General features: G+C 41.7%; 1 protein-coding gene across 3 annotated transcripts in view; it reads left to right on the forward strand.

The window, feature by feature from the left end:
• The window catches only part of arhgap9 (Rho GTPase activating protein 9), a 43,586-nt gene extending 16,243 nt beyond the window's left edge, over positions 1–27,343 (forward strand). Inside the window, exons 6-22 of one of the 3 annotated variants that reach the window (XM_047583408.1) lie at positions 3,384–3,635; positions 4,648–4,737; positions 9,451–9,516; positions 11,298–11,444; positions 11,617–11,715; positions 12,512–12,573; positions 12,714–12,801; positions 14,145–14,240; positions 14,663–14,761; positions 15,894–15,999; positions 16,421–16,540; positions 19,403–19,501; positions 20,961–21,038; positions 21,366–21,419; positions 22,148–22,282; positions 23,867–23,972; positions 26,167–27,343. In XM_047583408.1, the coding sequence (XP_047439364.1) occupies positions 3,384–3,635; positions 4,648–4,737; positions 9,451–9,516; positions 11,298–11,444; positions 11,617–11,715; positions 12,512–12,573; positions 12,714–12,801; positions 14,145–14,240; positions 14,663–14,761; positions 15,894–15,999; positions 16,421–16,540; positions 19,403–19,501; positions 20,961–21,038; positions 21,366–21,419; positions 22,148–22,282; positions 23,867–23,972; positions 26,167–26,353 (1,884 nt within the window). In that variant the 3' untranslated portion in view covers positions 26,354–27,343. Of the gene's footprint in view, positions 1–3,383; positions 3,636–4,647; positions 4,738–9,450; positions 9,517–11,297; positions 11,445–11,616; positions 11,716–12,511; positions 12,574–12,713; positions 12,802–14,144; positions 14,241–14,662; positions 14,762–15,893; positions 16,000–16,420; positions 16,541–19,402; positions 19,502–20,960; positions 21,039–21,245; positions 21,420–22,147; positions 22,283–23,866; positions 23,973–26,166 lie in introns of those variants that run through there. The other 2 variants (XM_047583409.1, XM_047583410.1) reach the window with 2 other exon arrangements.
• Positions 27,344–27,378: the final 35 nt, after the last annotated feature.

The raw sequence follows: 27,378 nt of genomic DNA on the forward strand, positions 1-27,378 counted from the left end.
ACGATCATGTTGAAACAATAAGACACTACCATTACCACTACACACTCTTCCACAAAAATTTCAAAGTAGAGCCCACTGAATTTTATCTCATCTCATCTTCGCATATACGTGTAAACATGCCAAACTATAACGAGCTAACTACCTCGCTAGCAGACTGCTTTTGTTCAACAGTGACATACGGACCTACATTTGCTTCAGGGAGTAAAAAAGTGCGTCATACCCAATAAAGTCTGACCACTGTTTAGTGGAAAAGCTTTTTGAAGACTGCTATATAAACCAACAGATACTGACTGCACTGATACTGTTGTCAAGCCAGTATCTGATTAAAATCAGGCGACTGATATATTGGCAGCTATCAAATGCGGAAAACAATAGATCACCTTTAATACTATGAAAATGATGTTAATCTGCAGTGGTTTCACATATTTAGATCTCAGTGAATTGCAGCCTGCTACTGAAAATGACAAACCGTTGAAACACACGCTATACAAACTACGCACGTGCAACACATACCGTCTAGACTCCTGCTACCACAGAAACCAAGCCGTTCAAGCACAACATGTAAAGTTTTAACATCTGACGTATTCACACCTGCAACGATTCAAATTCCCAACCACAGGGATGAAACATTAGTATCAAAGTATTGACACTAGTTAGTTGTGGGACCAGACGCAGATTCACAACATGTCCAAATCAATGCGACACTCACCACTTCTCATATGGTCTATAAATAAAGTTTTGCTCATGTCAGAACTGACAGTTAATAATCTCTCAGGCATCAAAGACAGAAAGTCTTTCACATCTTTTGCTAAGAGATAAGAAAATATCTTTAAATCTTTTACAGACTAATTCATAATTAATCAGTGTATAGTTTTGTATATTTATGTGTATGATTTATGTTATATTTATGTTTTGTGTGCAAAACATAAATATATTGGACACATTGCAAACTATATTTCATAAGAATTTGTAAGTACATACAAAAAGACACCACTTCGTTACATTGCACACTGAACACTGCAAAGGTCTTTAAATGACTAATCTGACACTGGTAGCTTCTTTAATTCTTTAGGATTTAACTGTTCAACTGTTTTTAGTGGCAGTCTATTTGTCAGATGTTTGAAAAGGCTGTTAAGGTGCTTTTCGGTGCATAATTTCAATCAGATAAGGCCTTCAGAAGTACGTCAGATCCAGAGCCAGTGACATAAACAGAAAGAAACAGTGTGACAGGGAACTTCAGGTGAGTTCAAAGACTCTGTGCTGCCCCCTGGAGTTAAACTATGGCCTCAACTCTTACCTCAAACACTTGTGCATCTCTACACACCATGTTTCTTCAGTTATCAGATGAAATACTGTGTTATATAACAGGGATCAACCAGCTTGTCTGTAAATCAGTTACTGAATCATGTCACGGCTGTATTCAGCAGAAATCTTACATGCATACCCAATTAATTTCACTAGATTTATAGTCCTTGCTGCCCAGCTGTGCTGCTTTCTGTCTGGGTGAGCACACGTTTGTCTTACATCTGTCAAATTAATCCAACGACAGGTTACTCAACAGTAAGAAGGAGATGGATTTATTTGTTTCTGTCTGAAATTTATCTGGGGTTTCTGTCTCATGTTTACACACTTTGATCTCCACTTTTGTTCAAGCCACTACAATCAGTTTCCTAATCTGTGCTAGTATTTTTTTTTTATATATATATATATATAAACTAAAACTTAATAAAAGATACTTTAAAAAATACCTTTAAAAATCATTTTATGTATTAGTTTATGTTGCTAGAGGCATCATTTAGAACTTTTCAATGTTCCTCTATGGGTTTAGACTGTATGCATGATGTTGAGGTGATGGTGCTGTGATACATGGTACATATGCATAGCTCTCCTGCCATTCAAACAAAGCAGCTGGACTTGCAGGAAAAATTAAGTCGAAAAGACAGCAGTGCCACAAACCGCAGTTCCTTAAATCATCACTTGCTGCTGCCTCCGAAAGTGAGTCAAAACTATTTTGGAGTCTCTTGCTTATTTATTCCTTTGTGACAACTGTAAAACTTTATTTGCAAACTTTATTTATAAAACACCTTTAAGACGACAGCAGCACAGGGCAAAGGATATATACAAAGCGAAATTAAAGAATAATAAAAAGATAATAAAAAGAGGAAAAGAACTGTCATTAAAAACGGTCAATAAATAAAAAGAAAAGACAATAAAAACAATAAATAAGAGCATTAAAAACAATTACAATTGTAGTAAAACAATCAAAACTACAATACTTTTTTTTTACAGTTATTTTTTTATAGCACAGTTACAGTGTGCTCATTTGTGAAATGCCAAGGTGAAGAGGTGAGTTTATAGGGAGGATTTAAAAGTCTCTAGGGACTGGGAGGTTCTAACGTAGAGAGGGTGAAGGTACCTGTCACCACTAGACTTGAGTCTAGTTTTCAGAAACTCCAATCACAGCTGTTCCGAGGACTTTAAGGCTTTGGTTGGGGTGTAGCAACACAGGAGCTCTAAAGTGGCCGGGCCAGGGAGAGCTTTAAAAACGATTGAGAGCAATTTGAAATCAGCTACAGTAGACTTGATGTGGTCACGCTTTTTCTTGCCAGAGAGTAGTCAATTAGCAGAGTTTTGGATGAGCTGAAGGTGTGAGAATCAGAATACTCTATTAATCCTTATGGGAAATTGTTAAAATTGTTGAGAGATGACTGATTTAAGTCAATTTATAGTGAGTTACAGTAGTCTAATCTAGTTGTGATAATGGCATGGATAATCTTTTCAAAGTTGATCCTTGAAAAATAGGACTTGGTCTTGGTTAAAACACAGAGTTGAAAGAAGCTAGTTTTCACAACAGCTCTGATCTGCTTATCAAATTTAAAATGGCTATCAAAAATTACACCAAGGTTCCTAACACAGGACTAAATGATGGAAGTCAGAGGACCCAATATAAGCAGAGCAAGCTGTGGGGGTGTTTCATCCAAAAAGAATCAATTGGGTCTTGGATTTGTTGAAAAGATTTCTGCATGGAACCTTTGCCGGTCGATTTGGAGAAAATAACTTTTGTGTTTTTGAAACACAAGATGCAACAAATACAAAAGAAAAAAATAGGACCCAGGATTGATCCTTGAGAGACTCCACAGGTCAGTGGGGCCATATCAGAGCTAACATCTTCTTTCTTTATGTAGAGTCAATGATTAAAGCTCACTATGGCAGTAAATATTTCCTAACAAACACAGTATTTGCTCCATTTTGAATAATATTTGCTGAATATTACAATGCCAACGTATTTTAAGAATACATACATACTAATCTGAATTCTTTCATCTCCATATAAACTTTTGCCCTTGTCTCTCTTTTTCTTCTCTCCTCCATCCACCTTCAAGGTCCCAACCGAGTCGTACATGTCCCAGCTGTCCTGGCAGGAATCCCCTCTTTACACAGGAACGCAGCAAGAAAAGCGTCAGTCACAGCAAGAGCCACCTATTCCTGAACCGGGTCAGCAGCCTGTTCAGATCCTGGACCTGTGGGAGCAGTACTCTGATCCGACCACAGGTAGATGGTTCTACGTCAACAGCATTACCAAGGAGAGGTCCTGGAAACCCCCTCGAAGGGCCCGCAGTCAAATTACCCACAAGGTAAAGCATCCAGCATAGCAGGTAGTCACTACTTGTTACTCTTCCTGAATCCTGAATATTTTGTGACTTAAATGGGGAAGGGTTGGCATTTTCTGAGATGGATGAAGGTGGCTCCCCTCAAAAGAGAGGGGAGAAAAGGTTCAGGATGTAGAATGAAAGAGAAAGATCATTTATATGCACACATGGTTTAACTGTGTCAGCACTTAAATGGGCCTTTTCAGTCAAAGGGCTTCATAAAACCTAAAGGAGAGCAGCATGGTTGGCATTTATCTCTTTACTTAACTATAGAGACCTTCAAACACAGCTGGAGTCGAGCGCGTGAGGGGAGACTCCCATATGAGTTTAAATAGTAGATGTACTCACTTTGGCACTAAGTCACATTGAGCTTTAAGGGGTCCTGTAGAGGTTGTTTTATTTTATTTTTTACCTACACTTTCATCCAAAACACTTATCACCACTTCACGGAAACATTAACATGTAACTCTAAAGATATGACTTGTGGCTGGCTAGCTTAGCTTAGCACAGAGAATGAAAACCCAGGGAAAATGATTGCCTCTAAAACCTCACCACCTTAGGGTTAGGGTTTGTAGTAGTGCACACACAAATAGTCAAGGAGAAAAATATCATGAGGGGTACTTGCAAAACAATTTCTTGGCTTGGCTATTCCCTCGAAAGTATTTTGTTTTTTCCAGGAAGACTTTGCACTAGGTCAACAGCCTGTCAGGTAAACAACCCTGCAAGAAACTTGACTTCATAATTACTATACAGACACAGGAATAATATCAACCTTGAGTTATAAACCTCAGAAAACAGATCAGCAGATTACCTCATTATTCAACAAACTAAATGGTACAAATCAGTACCAACCCGCATTTAACGTTTTCTCAGTTCATCATTGTTGAGATTCATGTTTGGGCATATTCAATAACTATAGCTAACAATGTAAAACATTGCCTGTTTCACAATCTGTGTGTATGTTTTTTTTCTTTATTTATTTCCTTTCCTGTTTCAGGTCGATCCGGTACAAACTCAGACATTACCCAGGGACACCAGCCATCTGTCACTACCACTTTCTGAAGCTGGCAATGGCACTATGCATAAGGTAAATACAGTATATTGTTCTTAAACTGATGTTCCCTAGTGATTGTGCTGCAGCTGCTTTAGCCGTTCGGTCACCGTTCCTGCTGGTAATCAAAGGACATATTAGTGTTTAAGATGGAGGATGCAATTAAGCTAAAAAAAAAAGAAGTGATATTGTCAACGTGTGGCCTCCTATAAGTGGAAAATCATATGACCTGCTGCTTAGATTGTTTTCAACATGTGTTATTAGTGTTAAAAACAGGTCAGCAGCAGGCTCAGGTTGCTGAAAGTCCATGTCAGAGCGCCTTCATATATTGTAGTTTGAACATCTGTATCTATATCTATAACACATGTAGTATTTTAATTATATTGCACGTTTAGTTGTGACACTTTCTGCTGTCCGTGCATATCCATACATCCCAGTATTTGGAAAATCTTCAGGGAATTTCTTCAAATTTGGCACAACTGTTCACTTGGACTGAAGAGTAGAATTTGGTTGTCTGAGGTCCTCATGTGTGACCAACCCAATTTCTGGTTGTAACTCAAGAATTAATTCTCTGATTAAGGACTGAATTTCTAATCAGTGGTACCTGATAGCTGGTTGAGCAGGAGCCTCTTCCCCTTCCTGCATGTCTCTCACCTCAATACTTATCGTCTCTCCCCACTGATGGCTATTAAATAAAGATATAAAACTGCCAAAAAATCACACATAAGGAAAAATAAATCCGGTCCTTCAGTTCCTCGAATGGCCACTTGAGGCTGACTTCAAAAGGGAGTTAATCCCCACAGACATCCATGTTACAGCAAAAACTAATAACAGTTACGGCATGGATAATCTTTTCAATGTCGATCTTTGAAAATAGGACTTGGTCTTGGCTGAAACACGGAGCTGAAAGAAGCTAGTTTTCACAAACGCACTGATCTGCTTATCAAATTTAAAATGGCTATCAAAAATTACACCAAGGTTCCTAACACAGGACTAAATATTGGAAGTCAGAGGGCCTAATATCAGCAGAGCAGGCTGTGGAGGTGTTTATCCAAAAAGATGAATTTCTGTCTTGGATTTGTTGAAAAGATTTCTGCATGGAATCTTTGCCCTTTTATGTTTTTGAAACACAAGGGACAACAAATAAAAAAAAAAAACAGGACCCAGGATTGATCCTTGAGGGACTCCACAGGTCAGTGGGGCCATGTCAGAGGAAATGTGTCAGGAAGGGATCTTCTTTCTTCATGTAGAGTCTATGACTAAAGCTCACTGTGGTAGTAAATATTTCCTACAAACACCGTATTCGCCCCATTCTCGGTAATATTTGGTGAAAAATACAGTGTGCTGATATTTTAAGAATACATTCTAATCTGAATTCCCTAATTTCCCCATTGATGACAGATGGGGGTATGTTTTATATAATTTACATGTGTGAATTATATCAAGGTTTAAAGTTGTACGTCATTTAAAGTGAGGCCACTTATGGATGGGTGCCATCACAGGCTAGCTGTCGTAGCTCCACTTTTTTTCAAAAGGCATTTGAATAAAGGCAACTGGACTTGTAAAATTTCTTGAAAACGTTTTCCCACTCATCTGAGTAGCTTCTTCAGTTCAAGAGATTGGTGGGAAGTTGAGGTTTAAATAGAAAAACTCTGTGGGTAAAACCCATCAGAAACAGACTGACTTATTTCTGTAATAACCAGAAACTGGTGCCACCTCTTTTCACATTTTAGTATTGACTGGGAGTTTAGATTTTAGTAAGTAAGATTTTAGTTGTATTTTTTTACATTTTTTTCCGAATCATTTGGTGTTTTAAAATTCACTCCACTACACTGACCTTGGTGACCCTTGTAATGGGGAAGTTAGCACAAATCAGGAAGCTGTGCACAGCAAGTATTCAGTCTAAGAAGTGGGTTTTTAGATGTGTAATGAAGTGTTAAAAATCCTACCCCTTTCTCCTTGGTTGGTGTAAATCTGTATTAGTGGTTTTTGACATTTATAGACACAGGCAGAGAGCACAAACCACAATGAGACACACACACACACACACCATTCTTCTTTGGTATGAATGAATGTTTTGTTGGCCTCTGTCTGTCACTCATAGGGAGCACAGCGTCCAAACAAGCACCATGTTCCAGATTAAATGCGACAGAAATGCTGAGTTCAACCAAATTAAAAAGGCGATTACGTCCTTCTCGTCGCACCCTCATTCACTGACCGACTCACCTCCTCATTTATTTCTTTATATATTAACTGCCCTCCGAAGTCCACTTCCTTTGACATGATGGTTTTTGTTTGTTTGTTTGTTTGTTTTTTTCGCTGGGCTCGTCCCGGAAGGTAAACAACAAGCTAATGCCTCTTGATCTGATCCAGATGAGCAGAAGCCATTAGGGTCACACTGAGGGAGACGGCAGAGTGTGTACAAAACGTTATGAAACGCTGCTAAATTTAAACCGCTCGCTAAAACTTCCCATGGCCTCAAACCACTCCCAGACATTCACAGATGCTGTCGCAGTAAAAACTTCCAGTCTATTATTCACTGCACTCTCTTTTGTAAATGTAATTTTACAACACACGTTTATACTCTTCAGATGAGAAAGTACTTCTGTAGCTCCAGACGTAAGGCTTTGTGGCAACAGCTGCCACTGGCTGAAATTGACCGGCTCGCCGGATCGGTGACGACACCGCGTCTTGATCGAGATTGTTAGAGATAAGCATTTTACATCTCAAGGTTGCATTGCCTCAACGTTGCATCAGTGTTTCAAATTTAATGTTGCTCATCAAAAAAAATATCCACATGATCAAAGCAGTGATTCCCCCATCAAGTCAGTTAGAGATGCTTTCTGTTGACCTATATCTGTCACATTTTATTCAGTGGTACATGGATTACCAAACAGGAACTGAACTATTGATGCATATTGCATGCTGCATGTCGTGTGTGTTTATGACCCAGGTGTTGAAACCCAAGTGGCCCACATCACTTGTTGGCACAGAATGTTTTTTAATTTTAATCTTTATGTTTTCACCACTTTGCTTGTGAGCGAATCAGTGAAGCTTTATTTAACTGGTTCTGAGGTAATTGCTGTGTACTTGCAGCGGTTTCTTACGTTGCTCGTGGTTTCTCATGTTGAGGTGCGCTGAACTCTCATGGCACACATACACCTGCGCCTAACATAAAGTCAAAAAGTCAAATTTCTGGTGCTTTTGTGGAACTCGAATTTGCTGCATTCTGGTCATTTTATTGATAAAACAAGTCGGTCGATATGAACTAATCTTTGTGATATTAAGAGGTATTGTTGTTTATAAAAACATGAAACTACACTATAAGTGGCAAACGTTTAACTTTTGTTTGTTTCTCGTTAACCAGTAGGTGACACATTGCATAGACTGTTGCTTGCACTTTTACACCTGTGCAAGTTTGGTTGGAGTGAATTTGCTTATTACAGTAGACGGTTTATTACTTACTGTGGCAATAAATGTACTAGAGATCAGCCTTTATTTCCTCATATATTGTTTTGTCTTGACTGAGCTTTTCCACGCACCATCAGAGAACTGCTTTTTGGATTAAACTTCCAAATAGTATATAAACAAGGTTGAGCTGCAGCATTAAAATGCTGCTTTCATGCTAATGCATCAGTATTAACCATCCCCAATAACTAGAAAAAGTTATACTTGCAGGAGACTTTTACTTATATAAATATCACTATCTCTTACTGCAGATCTTGGAAAGACAAACAGTTGGGCAGCAGTTGATGTGGTAATGTTAGACAAGTTCTGGTATGATTATACAGTTGAGCACACACCTTCCTGACTGGGCTGCTTTACACGAGGGTGATCGTGCTGTCTGATAAAGGCAGCTTCCCTCTAGAATGGGGAAGTAGATGTGGGCTGTGAGCTGTGACAAGAGGGAGAGCTGAATGGTTCTTAATTTCCTACACTCTCGGTAAAGAGCGGCGTGACATGAAAGGACAGAGAGCTGAGGACACAACAGATAGAAAGCCCCCACACATAAAAGATCGTGCCTGGATTATACGTGTCGAGTTATAATGAGCACCTACGCTGTAAGTTAATTTAACTTTCCTAATGTTGGATTTTTACTTTTCAAATGATGTTGTCGAATGGGTCACAATACTCTTCATGTCAGCGTTGTCGTAAAACTCTTCACTTGTATTTACTTTCCACTGACTTTTATCATACTCAAAATTGCTCATACTCAAGAGGCTGATTTGACTGGATTTATGATGACATGTGTGACGCGTAACCCTGTTCAACAGCTACAAATCAACGTGTTCAAGTCAAACGAATACTACGCAATGAAGGTTTCAGTCTTACTGAGCAGCAACTGTCTCATCAACTTCAGATGAACACAGGGGTTTGTGTCTCTGTGCTGCGACAGTGAATTAAGTAGCACTTTTGCCTGGCAGGATGTTAGCGGGACAGAGAAGTAGTTTCAGGGCTTCGGGGTGAGTGATAGCCCATGCTGCTATTCTGGTCTTAACTGAACAAATTTGTCAGCATCCTGTTTTTCACGTGGGTGTGAAATTTGCTCTGCCATTTTGGTTCAGACTTGCTGTTGCAAAAAATGTAACGTTCACCAAAACTCACGAAAGGTACCAATAATTATATTGGTAATAACACACACAAGTAGACTAAAAGTTAAATAAATGCAATCAGTAGCTGTTACCCATACTGACACACATCTTTGTGTTTCCCTTCTCTCGTCATTCTCTCCTTTCTCCTTATCTCCAGCTGTCGCCTGATTTTGTCTTCGGGAGCCACGAGAGGAATGCTGACGGTGGCTGGCAGATGAAACAGGTAAACCTCTTCTCTACCTGCTGCACCCTTTCATCGCCGGAGGGCATCTAATTCATTTCACCTTGACTTTAACCTTGTGAAAAGAAGAACGCCAGTCAGAACCTGAAGGAGATCATTTACTCGTTTGACATGTTCTCCCTGCACAACAGGATGCATTTGCTCAACAAAACGGGTCATCATAGGACTTTGAGGATTTTCGTCTGCCAACTTAACTTTCTCGCTGCTTCACATCACACCTGAATGCAGTTTCCACCTCCTGCACGTGGAGATGTGTATATTTACATATGTAGTATATTTACATACTGATATGTAGATGATTCTTAAACGCCTGTTCATCGTGGTTTAGATAGAGACCCTTTAATTCTGCTTGTTTGCATATCTGACCACAAAGGTAATCCTAAGTGTTTTGTCAGCGTTTAAAGAGTTTTTGAGGAGGGTATTTTCCTCATGAAAATCAATGAGCCCAGGTCATTAGATTTGCAAAAACTGCATCTCCACTGTATTACTGTAGAATACATTAAAGTAATGCAAGCTGTGCTCTTTAGATTCCCAGAGATCAGCATTTATGCATATCAACTTGGCAAAATAGCAACTCATGGTGTAAAAAGAAAGGCTGTTACCCAAGCACTTCTTACTGCAACATGTTGCATCACGGTGGGGCGTGGGTGCACTTGGTTTAAAGCCCTTTAAAGGCCCCTTTTTAGCAAAGGAGCAGATTTGGCTCTTAGTGCTAATCCTCCTTGCATCAAGAGATGGCAAACATTAGGAGGCATATTTAGTCTGATTGTTGAATCTAGGTTGCAGGCAGGGATTGGGAGGGGTGCTGCCGCTGCATGAAAAGTTGGTGTGAATTTATGCATTTGTGGGCAGTCATGCGCCGTTTACGTTCTGTAGATGCACAAGATAATGAGCATAAATGCGTTGTGTGCATCACTGTGTCTCAGGTGAACTTGTGTTGTGGCTTTGTGTCAAGAATTCAGTATCGATACTTGTTGTGCCAGAATGATGCAGTTCATATTTACAGATTCGGTGGTGGCGTACGTAGCACAACTGCTGCTTTATTGTCATTATTTTTCCACAAAGACTTATTACTTAATTGCTACAACTAAGTTTGGATTGATATGACGCATGGCATCTGCGCGGCACGTTATGTGGCGACTGCCCCTGCGCTGAGCCAACAGTGAACGGCGAGCAAAGCCTCTTAAAGTGCTGCTGCAAAGGAGGTTTGTGTTGTTTGCTTCATTTAAGAAAATGTGTGATCACAAGTCAGTATTCAGAGCAGAGGCTGTGCCACTTTGAAGGTGAAGTAATTGTTTTAGATGTTTTATCCAGAGTACTGTGTACAGAGGTTGGTTTATAGGTATCAGAAACACAACAGTCTCAAACGTCACTGCTAACAAAAAAAAAAACTAATGAGGGAGAAAATGGAGTTTGAGCTTACACAAAAAAATGGAGAAGTATGGGAATAACAGCACGCTCAATTACTTTTAAAGACCTTGACCTTTGTGTTGCTCTTCACTGTTCGTGATTTTGATTGTTTGGGTATTTACTCTCACTGCACTGCTGCACTGAAGTTGCTTGAGGCAGGAGCGTGAACTCAATACTAAAATGCAAAGTAAATATGTCATAAAAAAATCAATTCTTGTAGGATTTCTAAAAGCAAGCAATTGAAGCGTATTGTACTCATATTTCAGTTCACACACAATGAATCACAGATTGCCCTTTCCCTTGTTTGTCTTGCTCCACCTCTCACAACTCATCCTAACCTTTTGACATTGAAGAACATGCACCGTGCCGCCTCCTCTGCCACCCTGAGCACGGTGGCATTCACTAACCCCGACGCCCAGCGCCACAACTCTGCACCCCTGCACGAGGCCAAGCAGCACCTCAGCCACTCCCAGTCCATGATCCTGCCTGAGAATGGAAAGGTATTCGCACGCATGCACAGCACACGCGCACACACGCTCATAAACTGCGCAAAGAGAGAAGAGGAAATGCTGGTAAACTTAACATACAGTTTCTGCATGAAATGCTGCATTCATGCCCGCATACACACAGACAATAGAACACAGAAGGTGATGCCCACTTCCTGTTTTTCAGCTGGTCCAGCAGTGCAAAGACTATTCCTGCAACGTGACCAATATTGTAGTGGAGCCTCCGTCTCCTGAGAGCTCTCCAGACAGCGACGGCTGCACACCGGTGAGAAAGCGACTTCTGTTATTTTGTAGATGAAGCGCCACAACAAGACGTGTATCTCCAAATTGGATGGTTAGGGATGTTCTCCCGATAAACTGAACTATCACCTGTTTCTCTGAGCTTGCAGAAAGCTATTTTCAGGCATTTCCTAGAATTCTTTTCATTCATTTTTAAGGGTGCATGCATAGGTTTTCTAAATGTTTTGAAGCAGTATCATGCATTTGTTTTCAACGATAACGGTTTAACGTAAGTCATGAATACGTTTTTCAACTTAATGTCTCAGTGGAGCAGGAAGGACATTTTTTCTGACATTTTGTGAATGCTCATTTCTTTTTAAACATATCTCAGACTGGCCGCAAATAAACCCCGCTATCTACTGTTGCTCACTATTTAGGGTTTCCCTTTCTCAGTTCTCTCTTTTAAAATGGTCCTCATCCCACTGTGATTCAGGTTGTTCCTCACTGTCTTTGTTATAGTGCTATCCTTCATATTTAGCATGAATTCTGTTCTCTAGCACCTTAAACGGGGCCATACCGCAGTGGGAGATTTTCGAGTGGCTCCCCTCCTGCTATTTTTTTTTTTTTTTGAATGATGCAACAGTCAAGTTAAATGGGTTTGCTCAGGATGAAGTACCACAGAGAAAAAGCTCTCCGTGGTGCTTTTCTGTTGCAGTTCCAGTTGGTCGTCAGATATTCTTTTTTGCCCCTCCAGAAAGATGTGTCTGATATATTTGCTTGTATTGACTGATGGCATCAATGCGATAATGTAAATAATGGTGACGGTTCTTATGTGCTCCTAGGAGCTGGAGAAAGCAGGCCTGTTAAACAAGACAAAGATTGCAGAGGGCGGCAGAAAACTGAGGTGAGTCTGCTTCCATTGAGGACATAGAGGAAAAAGCTTAACTTTATAGTATATATTTTTCGCATAAATACAGAAATACAGTTAAATTAAGGCAAATATGATCTGGTCTAATGAAATCACGTGTGTTGTTTGGACTACAGAAAAAACTGGAGTCCGTCCTGGGTCGTGTTAGTCGGCAACAGCCTGGTGTTCTTCAAGGATCCTAAATCACAGACACCTTCCAGCTGGGTACGCAGCCAACTCTGTGGCATCAAGTGCAGATGTCATTCTCTGCCGTATATTGCACTTTCACATTTCACCATGAACTCGTGTGACTTGAATTCACAAATGGGGTCACGCAAACCTGTTGCAGGTGCTGTGTGCGAAGGTTGGTCAGAATGTAAACAGTGTCGAAATAGGGCAGAGAGTTGTACATCGAAACATTCTGTTTTTAGAAACAGAAATGGGTCAGTGGGCCAGTGGAGACGTGAGAAAATAATAATATAAATATATATTCAGTGCTGTGAATAAGTTTGAGGCGTGTCTGGACCTGACTCTCAAAAGTGGAAGCATTAGTTTAAATTGTTTATTTTCATTGATTAACAAAATGCAGTTAATGAACAGAAGAGAAAACAGTTACCCAAACAATACTTGGTCTGACCACTCAATACATCTAGGTGTACAGATTTTCTGTAGCTGTAAAGTTTCTCAAATCCTCACTCCAGGCCTCACTTTCAGGACGTCTTGTTCTTCTTCACGCTGAAGATAGTAGACCTTGGCTCTGTGTCTGGGGACTTTGTAGAATATATTTGTTGCCAGTCATATTCCTCCCTGACAGTATTGCATGATGGATAAGTATCTGCCCGTATTTCTCACGATTGAGGACACCATTAATCCTGAATCCAAATTTCCAACTCCCCGAACTTGCATGGAAGCTCCACCATGATTCACTGTTGCCTGCAGACACTCATTATTGCACCTCTCTCCAGCCCTTCGGGGCAAACAAATTGCCTTCTCCTACAGCCAAAATATTTCAGATTTTTTTAAAAATTTTGACTCGTCAGGCCAGAGCACCTGCTGCCATTCTTCTGCGCCCCAGTTTCCATGTTTCTGTGCACAGTTGAACCACCTGGCCTTGTTTCCATGTCAGAGGGTTGGCCTTTTGGCTGCAACTATTCCAATTCTGGCCAGACTTCTGCGGACAGATACCTGACTCCCACTGGCGAGATCCGAGCTGATAGCGCTGATGTTTTTCATCTGCTGCACTAAATTTCCTTGGCCGACCACTCCTACAAGATCCATGAGTTTGTGCAGCTGTGTCTATAGGAACTGATGTTAGTTTGAAGACCTTTGCCACATTAAAGTCATAAAATCAGGCAGGAAGTCTCAGCATTTATCCTACAGTGGTTCCACATGCATCCTGAATGTGTGATAGAAGCCTGACAATCGGTTTAGAAAGAACACGAATGATGGACTTGATTAAGTTATGATTTTGTTCGCTCACGTTGCATTTTGGAAATTGATAAAAATGAAATCAAAAAATATCATTTCTATTTTTGAAAGTACTCTTTTTTTGTGCTTGTCACACACAGAGACCAGGAAATAGTCGTCCTGAGAGCAGTGTGGATTTAAGAGGAGCGCAGCTGCACTGGGCCAATGAGCTGTCCAGCAAGAAAAACGTGTTCAAGGTAAGGAACCAGAAAATGAGCAAAGGTCACATACGCAAGGTTTTAAATGATCTCACCCTCTGTTTTTGACAAATCACTGTTGTGATTGAGCATAACCTTCTGTTTGACACTTTTATTAAGCAAAATGCTGTGTGTCAGGGTCTTTTAAGCTGACCTAGACTGAGGACAGACAGGTCTTCATTTCTGAAGGTAGTGAGAGTGGGAAATTTTCTTAACGCCAAGTGACTCAGCGAGCAAGAGGAAGCAAGAAAAAATAGTTTTCTGGAGAATTGTGGTTGACTAAATGCAGGCATGGGCGACAGTCTGTCTTTAAATTCAAAATGTTGTCTTTCCAGCTGATTGAACAATGTTAAAAATGGGTTCATGATAGAGATGTGAGAATGAAGCCTTCCTGTGGACAACATGTCATGTGTGTCTTTTAGCTGAGGACAGTGACAGGCAACGAGTTCCTGCTGCAGTCAGAGACGAACTCTCTGATCAAAGAGTGGTACAACACCATCCAGAATGTCATCGACAGGCTGGTGAGACGCACGCACACGAAGAAATACACTCAGATGGTCCTTTTTTTATTTTACCACTTCTCTATTTGTGGCTACAATGATTTCCCTCTGGAGCAGAAGATAAAGTTCATGCAGCGTTTAGCTGAATCTAAAACATAACCCCGTTATCTTGCTCAATCGCTTTTTTATTTTCTTTAAAAATTTTAAAATGCCATTGAAATGTCAGATGTTTAATCGCAAAATTTTGCATATCTCATGTAAAGGGATTTCAAATTGCTCTGCTGTGTATATAGTTCCTAAAATAAAATAAAATAAAAAAAAACTAACAATGATTCTTTTAATTAAATACACATAAAAAGGAGGTATAATTGTCTCTTTAGGTACATTGTATTATTTTTTTAATGTGTCTCAACAGCAGGTAAAATGAGCCGTTCTGACTAGACTGCCGAGAAGCAATTTGTTAAGAAATGTTTAAAGTAAAAGTGTCCATGGTGTAATTCATAGGTCTTCAAAAGGGGGTCCGCAGAGGTACTGTAGGGTGGTCGCAAAATCTTTGGTTGATTAGACATTTTTTACATATTTTTTTAACTTTCCCCCACACATTTAAATTTCTTTGAAATACACTTTCAGATGAGTCCAGGGTTAGGGTTAGTCAGCGATACAGGAGCTGCCATTTCACACTAGCCAAGACCTGTCAATCCAAACTTCCTGTACAGAGTAGGCTCCGCCCCTATCGCTACTGAGCCAATCATGAGGCTGCATATTACACGCTGATTCTGTCAGGTTCCCAACAATTGTAGGGCCTCTTCAGCCCCCAGATGAAATATTAGCAGAAGAGAAGCTAACAGTGCGGCTCACTCCCATCAGACTGGTGTCCCTACTACATTTAGCTGTGTTTAAAGTTAAATCCTGGAACTGTCAGCTATTTAGCTGATAATTTAGAACCTGTGTATTATTTGGCTACCATAATATTGAATGCAAAATGATAATAATAATTATAAACAGCACTAGGCCGAGGTTAATATAGAACACGTATAGTAGGTAGGTAGGGGGCCCCTACTTAATCTCTGCATCAGTTTGTGGGTCTTTGGCCTGAGAAACATTGAAGACTCGTGGTGTAGCTAACACACAAGTCACTCCATCTGCTTTCCAGGATCGTGAAAACCCGTTAGACAACGTCCTGTTGTACTCCCTGAGGAGGGCTGGCAGCGTAGAGATGCTGGACCACAGCGGTGACGAGGATGACAGGAGAACATCTCGTAAGTCATCGCTATGTGACGCGTCTCATCGCTCCGTAATGCCTTCCTTCCTTCACAGAGCCGCCACCGGAAAAAAAAAAGCCGGCTCTGCCCTCCGCTCCATTGTACTCACTTGCTCCATCGCCATCACTCTTTTTTTTCCCCCTAAACCTCTACACAGGCTTCTTGCACCCCTCCATCCTGTCCTCCATCCTCTCCTCCATCCAGCCCACTTACATTTTCACTCAGCCCCCATGGCAGATCATCCCTCCGTCAGTTCTGTCTCACCTCCGCCGTCGTCCGGCCCTCCCGCTTTTCATTCTCACCACCATCCCCTCTCATCTGCTGTCCTGCCCGGCACTGACCGAACGCCCCGCACTGACCTCCTCTTCCTCCTTCTCTTGCCCCTCCCCCACCTCCTCTTCCTTGTCTCCCTCTGCAGTTCCTCGCTCGACGTCCAACCTGGAGAACACCGAGAGGAAAAGAGTGAAGACCCGACTGAAGAAGCTGATCCTGAAGAGACCTCCGCTACAGGCCCTGCAGGAGAAAGGGCTCATTAAAGGTAAGATTTCTTTTTGAAGCTGTTCTTTTTGAATTCTAAAACTTTCTATATTTTATTTTCTATCTCTTTTAATGTTGCAAGAAAGCTCTTAGAGCAGAAGCTGTCCACAGGACATTTTTTGTTAAGTTAAAGCTTTTTATGCATCATCACGCTGTTATAATGGCAGACAGGAAGTCTCAACATAAATAGCAGTGATGCCACATGCGGTCCCGAATGTGTGGCGCAATCTTCACCATCTGTTTAGAAAGAACCTTTCAATGATAAAGTTTTGCAGCTGCAAGCAAAGCACCTATTTGTCTGCTCTTAAACGATTCCTGCCTTTTTGTGTCTAGTGAGTAAAATCTCAATCTCGCTGAACACCTGCATATGATTTTGGACCAATGTGAGACAGTTCTCGACGACTTTTATTTTATTTTTTCGACTTTTTCTTTAGTTTTGTACGTCTGTGAAGATTGATTCAGGTCATGGAATTACTGAAACAAAACTAAAACAAAGACAACTGGACCTGACGTTTCCTGAAGACGTTGAATCAGTCACCCAAGTGTCTTCTTCAGTTCTGACTCACGGGGGAGTTTTGATTTTAACTTTTAGACCGTCTGTGGGTGGTGGTGAAACTTACATGACTAAAGCCGCTCGATGAAAAATCTAACCGAACTCCAATAAGACCGCAGCTCATACGATGTCACCTCACTGTTCACATGTATTCCCGGCCTGCAAGTGAATGGTAACAAGAAACTGAACCCTGCTAACAGTCTATCCAACAGAATCAATATCAGCCACAGACCACATGTTTGTCTTGCTTTTGATTTGCCTCACTAGAACCTAGATCCTTTTAAACGAGAGTAGGCAACGACACAGCTTTGCTGTGGGGTCATGGGTATTACCTATAATCTCTGTATCAAAGAGACCCATTAACCCCTTTAAGTATGTGGATGAAACCTGTGTTAGTATCAAAACTCTTAATATAGTGTAGTGTAGGTATAGTAACATTGTGTAGGTCTCCTTTGTGCCTCCAAAACAGTTGTGACGCATCAGACATGTGTCTTCTGAGGGTGTCCTGTAGTGTTTGGTAATGGGATGTTGTTAGTGGGGGCCTTTGGGTCCTATGGGTTGAGGGGAGAGTCCTCTGTGGATCATCCCACAGATACTTGATCAGTTTGGGATCTAGTGAATTTGGAGGCCAGGTCGACACCTTGTGCTGTTCTTCATGTTGTTTTTTTATGTTTTTGTTGTTTTTTTTTTAGTTGTTTCTAAACCATTTTGTGTGTGTGTCAGGCTGCATCCTGCTGGGGATGGCAGCTGTCATTGCTATGGGGTGGGGTAGTCTGGTCTGGCGTAGGTGGGAGGTACATGTCTAAAGCCGGATTTCCATACATGGCCTACCCCCACACCGCTGCGCACCGCCCACTTTAAATCGCTATTTCCATTGCTAGAGGGTGGGCGGAACGAGGCCAAAGTCATACTTTTCTGGGTACTTTGGGGCTGAAAATGTGATTGGTCAGAAAAAAATCACTCCTAAGTAATGGAAAATGTAGTAAAAAAAAGTTGGTGAAGTGTGGGGGGGTGTAGAGGTAGGCTGTGTGTGGAAATCCGGCTTAAGTAACATCCAGGTCCAAAAGTTTCCCACCCGAACAATGTATTGTCACAAGATGGTCAGTATTATTCACTGCCAGTGGTCATAATGCTATGGCTGATTCGTGTATAAGCATTCGCGGGGTTGTCAACCTGCCTTACTCATGTGAGTTTTGTGTGTGTGCACCACCTCAGCTTCCCGCTAGTCAGTTACAGCTGAAGAAGCCACTGGGATAAGAGAGTTTTGAGGAACCTCAGGCAAATTGAGTTGCTTGTTTTAACCTTAATCTGGATATGAATTGATCTGTGTGAGAGCCAGACAGCTGTGGGCGACGCCGCTGGAAACTCAAATCACAAATGGTCTATTAAACACCAACACTGATGATTAACCTGTGTGAAGATCCTCAGTGCGCTACGTCAGTGTGTGTCCAGGTTAAGACAAAGACAAGTGCACTCGCTTGAGTTCTCTCAAAGGTGTTTCACCACACACCCAAGTGTCAGTTCTGTATGTTTATTTTCCTTTGCACGGTTAATACCTCTCTAACCTGTTAACGACCAGAGACTCTCTAGACTCAAAGTGTGAATGGGCTTGAATTCTCTTACGGAGAGCTGCCTGGTGTGTCTGACCTCTCCTTGTTTAGAGAAGGGTTTTTAATTTCACGTAGAGGTCTTTCTCTACTCCTCCTTTAAGCTTTCCAGTCTTCTCTTACCTGAGGACCTGGCTCTTCTTTGTCTGTTTTTAAGCAAATTGCAAAGAAGAGAAAGTGTCATGTTCGTCCCATATTTGAATATTTTGAGCAGCTGCCGTGTCCACAGGTCTTTAACACATCTAAATGTCAAGGTTTATTGGGCGTCATGTTACTAAAACTGCAGTTGCAGGTGTGAAAAGGCAGCTACACACGAGACAGCCGAGCTTTTGTGAAAGTAGAGAGTCATCTGGAAACTAATCTATGCATCTTACAGTTACTTTCTCGTAAAACGGTACTAACCTGCAGCAGTGTAATGGTACCGTCCTCCACAGTAAAGGATTTCGTGTGAACATTTTCACCCTATAGTCTATACAGTACAGTTCATGGGTTGCATCATCAAGTGTGAGAGCTTCCTTGTCTGCTGGGAACCGAGTCAAACGTGGAGGTTTTCTCCCATGGTGAACAGAAAACTTAACAGTAGATTAACTTAAGCTCGAAGCTCTTACATCACAGTTTTATCAGAGGGGGAAAAAAAAACAAACTCCTAAACAGACATGAAAAGTGTGTGAAAAGTTTGTGTCCATCTGTCATCCCCCCTCAGATCAGGTGTTCGGCTGTAGCCTGGAGATGCTCTGCGAGAGGGAGAGGAGCACCGTCCCTCGCTTCGTCAGGCTTTGTACCGAGGCCGTGGAGAGGAGAGGTACAGTCGCTGCAGACACGGCTAATGTGATTCTCAACTCAAAGCGGCCGCATGAGAGAAAAACACCCTCAGCCCCCCCCCCCCCCCCCCACCAGTTTGGCGCATTCGCCTGACAGCGGCTCAGAGCACTCTGCTCTTAAAGCTCTGTGACATAAATCATCAAACTGAAAATTTACTGAGAAATGTTTGCGATTGCCCGACAAAAGGCAGAAAGGCTAAGACGCTCAGGTTCAGAGAAGAAGTCGTGACAGCTGCCAGCAAGAGAGAGGGCTAAATGAGAGAAAATTGAGTTGTTTAGAAAGTGTTCAGCAACAATGCAGCGATAAATATTTAATGCAGAGAAAAAGCAGTGTTTTAGGGGATTTAAAAACCTGGTTGTGATGAATTAAATATGTCGAGGGAGTAGCGGGTTCAGATCAAGAGATTTACATTTAAGGCTGTGGCACACTGAAAAAACTTTTGGAAAAAATCAAGTAAATTGTATTGACAGCTCTCATAGCTATTGGATGTAGTTACTGCGATGAAGGTGGACCCAAGGGTCTAATGAAAGAGCATGCCAAACTCTGTGCCCCGGCAATTGACATTATCGGTTAACATCGTATTATTTCTGTATCAGGCCTATAAACAACAACAACAACAAAAAAATGTAATTTACTGTCACGGAAAGTTGAAGCCAGAGATTTATTTCATTGAAAATATTGGTTTATTATTAGTTTTCTCAGTTAACTCGTAATCTAATCTTCAATTTCTAATACAGATCAGAAAGCATCTAGGGTGAAAATGAAAACTTGAATGAACCCTTTATATTTATATGCGACATAAGTCCTCTTCCATGCAGGCCAAAACAAGCTACAGTCAGCTACTTGCAACTAAATTGTGCACTTTGTTCCTTTAAACGCGTGAGAAAACCTGACAACAATAGAACAGAAAGCTAACTTGATGTAATTTAGATCAAATCCGATGTTCACAATGGAGCAAATCAAAAGATCCGCTCGTAAGCAGCCATTAGTGTCACAGCTGAAGCTGTGTAGTTTGAACACAAGTCAGTCACATGGATACTGCTAATGATTCGTTCAGACTGTCACAATCTGCTACTCCTCAGAGAATTTATCATCCATGCGCCAAAACTCCTGAATTTTTCCATCTTCTGATACCGAAACTGGTGTTCAGAAAGCAGAAACTCTGCCTCATACGTAAACTGTCAAATGCTAAGAGGAAGTTTAAAAGTATTTTTAGAGGATCATGTGAACGTGTTAACTCAAAGTAGCAAACTCGTTTTCTACTTTGTCCTACATGTATTGCCACACCACCATTCACCACTGAATTATGGATTAGGAGAAAATATCTGCAAATCACTGACTAGAAAAACAATGTTACAGTAGTTGTGCCCATATCCATTTAAATACTGAAACATGTGACAGTTTAACCAGAGTAGGTCTTTCTTGCGGTCTTGTTGCAGGGCTGGACACGGACGGTATCTACAGAGTATCGGGAAACCTGGCAGTGATTCAGAAGCTACGCTTTCTGGTGAATCACGGTGAGCAAACGGAATAAATACTGATGACCCGTGCTAATTCTGTCTCTGATAATGAAACCCTAGAGGGGAAAATATGTAAAAAGGGGAAGGATTAGAAGTGTGTGCAGCATGTCTTTTGTCACATATCATCGAATTGATCACATTCTCCTTATTCGGCTTCCTGAAATCAAGATACATGTCATCAGATGCTGTTTTGTCTGGGTGTAGATAACACAAACCCGTAGCTGTGTGAAATGTGCGACCGTCTCACTCGATCCACGTAACATCCTCTCGCTAGAGCGGCGGCAGCGCGAGTGAAGTCATCTGAGTAACTGTTGGTTTTTGCAGAGCGAGCGGTGACTACTGACGGCCGTTACATGTTCCCAGCGGAGTTGGTTCAAGGTAGATTCAGGATTCAGACGCAGAGAGAACCGCCTCTTTCTTACTCAGTCTGCTTGTTTTCGTGCATCATGTGTTGCATAAATGTGAACACCTCAATCAAAGCTACCCAGCCGCAGTCTTGACGCGCAGAGCTGAGCAGAAAGACGGACGGCGGGCAGGTTTTTTTTTTTCTGTTGTTGTTGTGCTACCATTTGCTTAATGTATGTGTGTCCCTTAGGCTTTTGTGCTTTAAGTTTTCTGATGTAATAACGCGCAGCAGGTTGTACAGCTACTCGCACACAGTCCATGGCTGCCACCAAGTGGACAAAGCAGAGAATCAGCTGCTTGTGGAGCTCTCTGATCCCACAGTAACGTCTCGCTGACTGAGACATCACAGAGTTCACGTGAACATCAGCCCTATTGACACTGATCAAATTAAATCCTCTCCTTGGGCTCTCAGTGGTGCAATTGGAGAAGTCATAAAGTAGATGTGCGTGTTACTCTTTAAATTGTGCTTGCTTCTGTGTCTTCTCCTACTTCAACAGACCATCTCTATCTCCCTCCTGCAGCTACAAGCCTTCATGTTACGCCTCAACGCTGAACTGAATTCACACTCCGTTTATGTTAAACGTTGCCGTGACAGCAACTCCACTAATCCAGCTCTCTCTCTCTTTTTTTTTTTTCGAATTCCCTCGCATTTCATTCACTTCTTCTGCCTCCTCCGTCCCTCCCTCCCTCCCTGTCCTCAGAGGAGAAGCTGAATTTGGACGAGAGCGAGTGGGAGGACGTTCATGTCATCACGGGAGCTTTGAAACTTTTCTTCCGTGAGCTTCCCGAGCCCCTGGTGCCCTACGGCTTCTTCACCGACATCGTGGAGACAGTCAGTGAGTGACCGGACTGTGTATTTTACACGCTGCACATAAATACAAGTCATAAAGCTCGATCTGAGAAGTTAAAACACCCGTGAAGTATGTGTGAACCAAAGCTACACGATAAGTCGAATAATCTGCTTTACATTTGGGAAAACTTACAGTGCGCATGGTTTCTACATCCACGAGTTTAGAGTTAAATATGATGGAAATTATGCAACCACGCAATCTAATTCTTGAACATCTCGCCCCCGTAGAACCCTTTTTAATTTCACCTCATGGTTGTACCTCTGATCTCGTGTTATTTTGAATACTACTGTGGTCTTAATGAGTCAAATTGGAGCCGTCTTGGTTAGAGAGTTCACTTCGTTTTCACATTTTGTCAAATTGTGGTTAAAAGTAAACTCCACTGCCACAGAACATGAGCCACTCTCAGGACCTTGTCCTCACCTTTAGATGATATCACGAAGATGTATGGATACAGCAACAGAAAACAGTGCGTATCCAACAGAGAACTGCATGCATTCCAAGACGAGAGCGGTTTAATTATATACTGACAGGAAGTGTAATTCATTGAGCCGTCTCAAATTAAAGTGAAGCGATACTTCTTTGATTCTTTGGAGTATAAATCTTTATATTTCAGCACGGTTTACTTCACGCTAGAATTCTGACTCCACAATATAAAGGTTAACTGGTTTTTTTTTTTCGTTTTTTTTTTTTAATTTTACTTCTTGTCCGCAAATGCCATGATAACTCTATCAGATCAACAACACATTAGTTCGTCTTTCTGCTCTTCACAACTTCCCTAAACCATGTTCCTATGGCACTTTGCTCATTTGTAACAAAGATTTAAAACTTTAAAAACAAGCCACAAATGCATAGTTGCGTTTAAATATTTTCCTATGACCGGCGAATGTTTAAGTTTTGAATCTTTTCTGCTCTTGCGTTCGTGGCAGTAGGGCGATGTTGAACTGACACCAAATAAACTGCAGAACACAGTGAATCATGTTCATCTCGTCCAGTGCAACAGTGTGGCCCAGTCATTCATTTAAAAGTTTTTTTGTGCAACAGAAAAATAGTAGATCCATTGCACCAGATCAGAATTATTTACCACACTTGCTAGTTGTCTCCATTGTCTGATCTGAATTGTCTGATCTTTTCGTGGGATTTACTGATAGTAAAAAAAAAAAACAAACAAAAAGAAGAATCAAGCTTTTGTGCTCTTCATCAGTTAATTTGCATGATCCTTTTGATATTTTGATATGTATCCATTGACAGTAGTAGATAATGAAATATTTTAAAATAGACACACATTTTGCATGTTAATATATATATAAATATTCAGTGTAAGAATTATGAGTGCATTCATTATATGAACATCCTGTTCTTTATCAGTTTATGGGACTTTTTTTTTAACACACGCATTAATCGGCAGTTTGGTGTTCATCAGACCACGGTTAATAATTGCACGCTGTTGGATCAGATTAGATGGTGGATATGTAAATGAGGTTTCACACACTAATAAACTGCACAAACAGAATGGAAACGATGACAAATGTATTACGATACAAAATATGTGTCTCTCGATCTGTGTCGCAGAGATGTCAGACTACATGGACAAAGTGGATCGACTGAAGTGTCTGGTGCTGAACATGCCTCCTCCGAACCACGACACGCTGAAGTTCATGTGCCGGCATCTGAAACGGTGAGAGGGTGGAGGAAAAAAAACACGTGCAGAGCATCTCTGCTGATGTGTCTTTATACCCTGTAATGGCTTCAGTGCCTTGAAATGGGTTCAGTTAATAATGCAGAGTAGCTCCCCGGGGCATTTTGGCACAAGTGCGTGAACCTGATGCCCCGGCAGGAAAGCAAAAATCTCCTCTTCATAAATCCTCTTTTTAAATCCGACCACAAGAGGGAGTAGTTCCCTCGGTGGAGGGGAGTCGTTTTCTGTCAGGGATTCTTTGGCCACGGCTCTCAAAGTATGCCAGCCCAGCACTGTACCAGGATCACACTGTTGTTAAGTTTGGGTCCCTGTGAAGATGAAAAGGCTGGAGGAAGATGAATGGTGTACAATGTTCTGCGAGCCAGTTCCTTTTACAGTACATAAAATGTGTGTTTTTTACCGCCTATGGTTTTTCCTTCCACTTCAGGGGTGAGTGTTCGTGTTCTGAGGCCGATGTTTGTGCCAGGGTGTGGTGGGCCCCATGAATTTGTCAACTCTGTGTCTTTCTCTTATTTTCTCTCCACTGTCATTCCTTTCTCCCCTCATTCTGTTTCTCATTTATTATCTCCCTGCTCAATCACCCCCCTAACCACCCACCCACCCGTCTCCCCTTCTTGCTCTCTCGCTAACTCCCTTTTCCCTACTTCCTCTTCACCCTCTTCCTTCTCTTTTCGTTCTCCCTTTCCTCTTCCTCCCCTTGTCCTCCTCTCCTCATCCCTCTCTCCTTTTCTCCCCTTTCCTCCTCCTCCTCCTGCTCCCTCTGCTCTCCCCCTCTCGCGCTCCTCCTTGCCTCGAAGGTCCCATGGGAGCCTTGTGGTTCGTCTGCTGGAAGGCATACCAACACCACCGCCGCCACCACTGGAACCTCTCTATTCGCTCTCTTCCTCGCTCTCTCCTTTTTTTTCTCTTCCCTCTCCTCTCTCCCTTTTTTCCTCCTCTCTTTTTAATGTGGAAGTTTTGAGCAATTGCTGGCTGCTTCTGTGGCTTAGTGGGAATGGCATTTTTAGAAGAATGCCTCATGCTGTGGCTTTAACCCATTCCTGTGTCCCCCCCCATCACACACACACACACACACACACATGCTCCGACGCACCAACATAGGTGGATACGGGCGGTGGATTTAGAACATTTCATCGCATAAATCTAGACCGTAAAATCCAGATGCATGTGTGTGAACGTGCACTCAAAAGCACGATGTCGCCGGCAACGTACACACAGATTCTTTAAGTTGTTTAAGTTGCTCGCTCTGAGTTTGGGTAAATTATGAAGATGTGTCTTCCTGACCACAAACTCGAAACCTCGAAAATGCCTCACATACACATCTGAGAGTCTACAATCTTACCAGCAAATCTGTAATGCTGGCATGCTAGCCCGGCGATGCAAATGTTACTTTAAAGCCCCCTTTAAATGGATACAACTTCCCTTTAAAATAATTTTTTTTAAAAAGTAGCAAAGGATGCCGCCCTCTCTGACTGGTCAGCTCCAGCGTCCAGTGTGAGCAGACGTTGTCCCTGCATGTTTGAGTTGAGATTGGAAGCCAGCTGGTGAAGGAAGCATTTCATTACTTAGTAAAATTAGTGGACGCCCCCGAGTGCAGGATAAGGGATCAACATTTTTAAACATTTTTCCAGGGAATGGCTATATAATACGTCTATAAACCACAATGCTGATGAGTAGGTAGGCAGGGGCGTCACAAGCGGACAGGCAAACTAATTGAGAGACAGCTGTTATTGGTTGAATTTTCTAGTACATCTCTAGTACATCTAGAACATGAAACATTGAATTTATTTTTATTTTTTGGTGGGAGCTGCCTCTTGTCTGGGGCCCACAGAGTGTCTTGAAACAGCCCTGTGTGTTGGGGGCATGCAGATGTATCACACCAACACATTTTAACATAACATTTAAAGGCTCCACTGATTGGCCATGGTCATTTACATAGTTTATTGTTTTTGCGATATAACTTGTAAGTAGTTTGTCCTTATTTCTAACTGCGTAAAGCTATTATTTATTACAATTAATCCTGAAAGGGGCCGTTCATGGCACTCCAGCAGCTTCGCATCTGAGCCGAGTGACACTTATCATCTGTAGCGCCATCCCACTAGTGCGACAGAAATAAAAATTCACAAGCCGAGTGGTATTAAAAGTGCATCTGCCTGGCTCTCCTTTCCCACAGAGTGTTGGAACATTCGAACACCAACAGAATGACCACCCAGAACATCGGCATCGTGTTTGGGCCGACGCTGATGCGCCCAGAGCGGGACAACGGCAACATGGCAGTGAACATGGTTTACCAGAACCAGGCGGTGGAGCTCATCCTCAGCGAGTTTGACCACATCTTCGGAACAAGAGGCCTCTCTTGATCTTTTTGGACGAGGGTGGGGGGGCGGGTTCAGAGTGCTCCTCGAGATCAGACGAAAGTACTGCAGCGCTCGTCCTCTTTGCCTGTTGACTCATATGGTGTAAAATGGATTTCACATCAAAAGATAATTATGGGGTAAAAAGAACCAGGACACAAAGCTGCTAATCATGACATCTGGCCTCCATATAAAGCCATGCTAAAACAATAATAGTAAAACAAGCCAATTTTAGCTGCAATACTTATGCCTTTAAGTGCAGATGTGGAGCCCAGCCCCGGTGTACTTCTCCGCTGGAAGAGACGCCTTCTTGTCACTTCTCCTTGATGTTTCAGATGAGGACAAAGAAAAAGCCATAAAAGTGATAAATCTCCTCCAGCCTCTCCAGCTAGCGGTGTACTTTGCAGTTATTGATCAAGGAGGGACACATCTCGACGTAGCACTGAAACAAAACTTAGCAAAACCATCTCACTGTGAAAACACGCGAACCAGCACGTCTTGCGGGACGGACGGACAGATCCCACCTGCAGCGAATGTGCTGCCGATTGTAGGATGAGATAAAGAAGGACGCACGCTGGCTGTGAAAACGTAATTGTGCTCAACTTACAGATGTTACAGTGTTTAGAAAAAGTTTCTTTTCTCATTTTAAAGAGGTAAAAGTGTGATTTTGACGATGGGATGAATGTGCCAACTGGGCAGCAAATGTACCTTTGTAGCAAATAGTACTTTTTAGTAGGTGGACCCTCAGAAACCTCCCTTGCTGTACAAATTTGAACCCACCTTCTATTTTTATTAGTTCAAACTCCTCATTTTAAATGAAAAAATATTGATTTGTAAATATGTGAAATACTGTCTTTGTCGACCAGTAGCACTTTGCATACGGCGTGTGTACCCTTAACATTACGTAATTCAAACCGATGCGTTTGTTTTGAAACGAACAATTGTGTTGTTGAAATATTACTGTTAAAGCTCCTGCAATAAACACATGTGAACCAACTGATGCGATCTGGTTTGTGATACTCGGTCAGGAT

This window comes from Mugil cephalus, chromosome 4, assembly GCF_022458985.1.
Source record: "Mugil cephalus isolate CIBA_MC_2020 chromosome 4, CIBA_Mcephalus_1.1, whole genome shotgun sequence".
In the NCBI taxonomy this organism is placed as follows: Eukaryota; Metazoa; Chordata; class Actinopteri; order Mugiliformes; family Mugilidae; genus Mugil; species Mugil cephalus.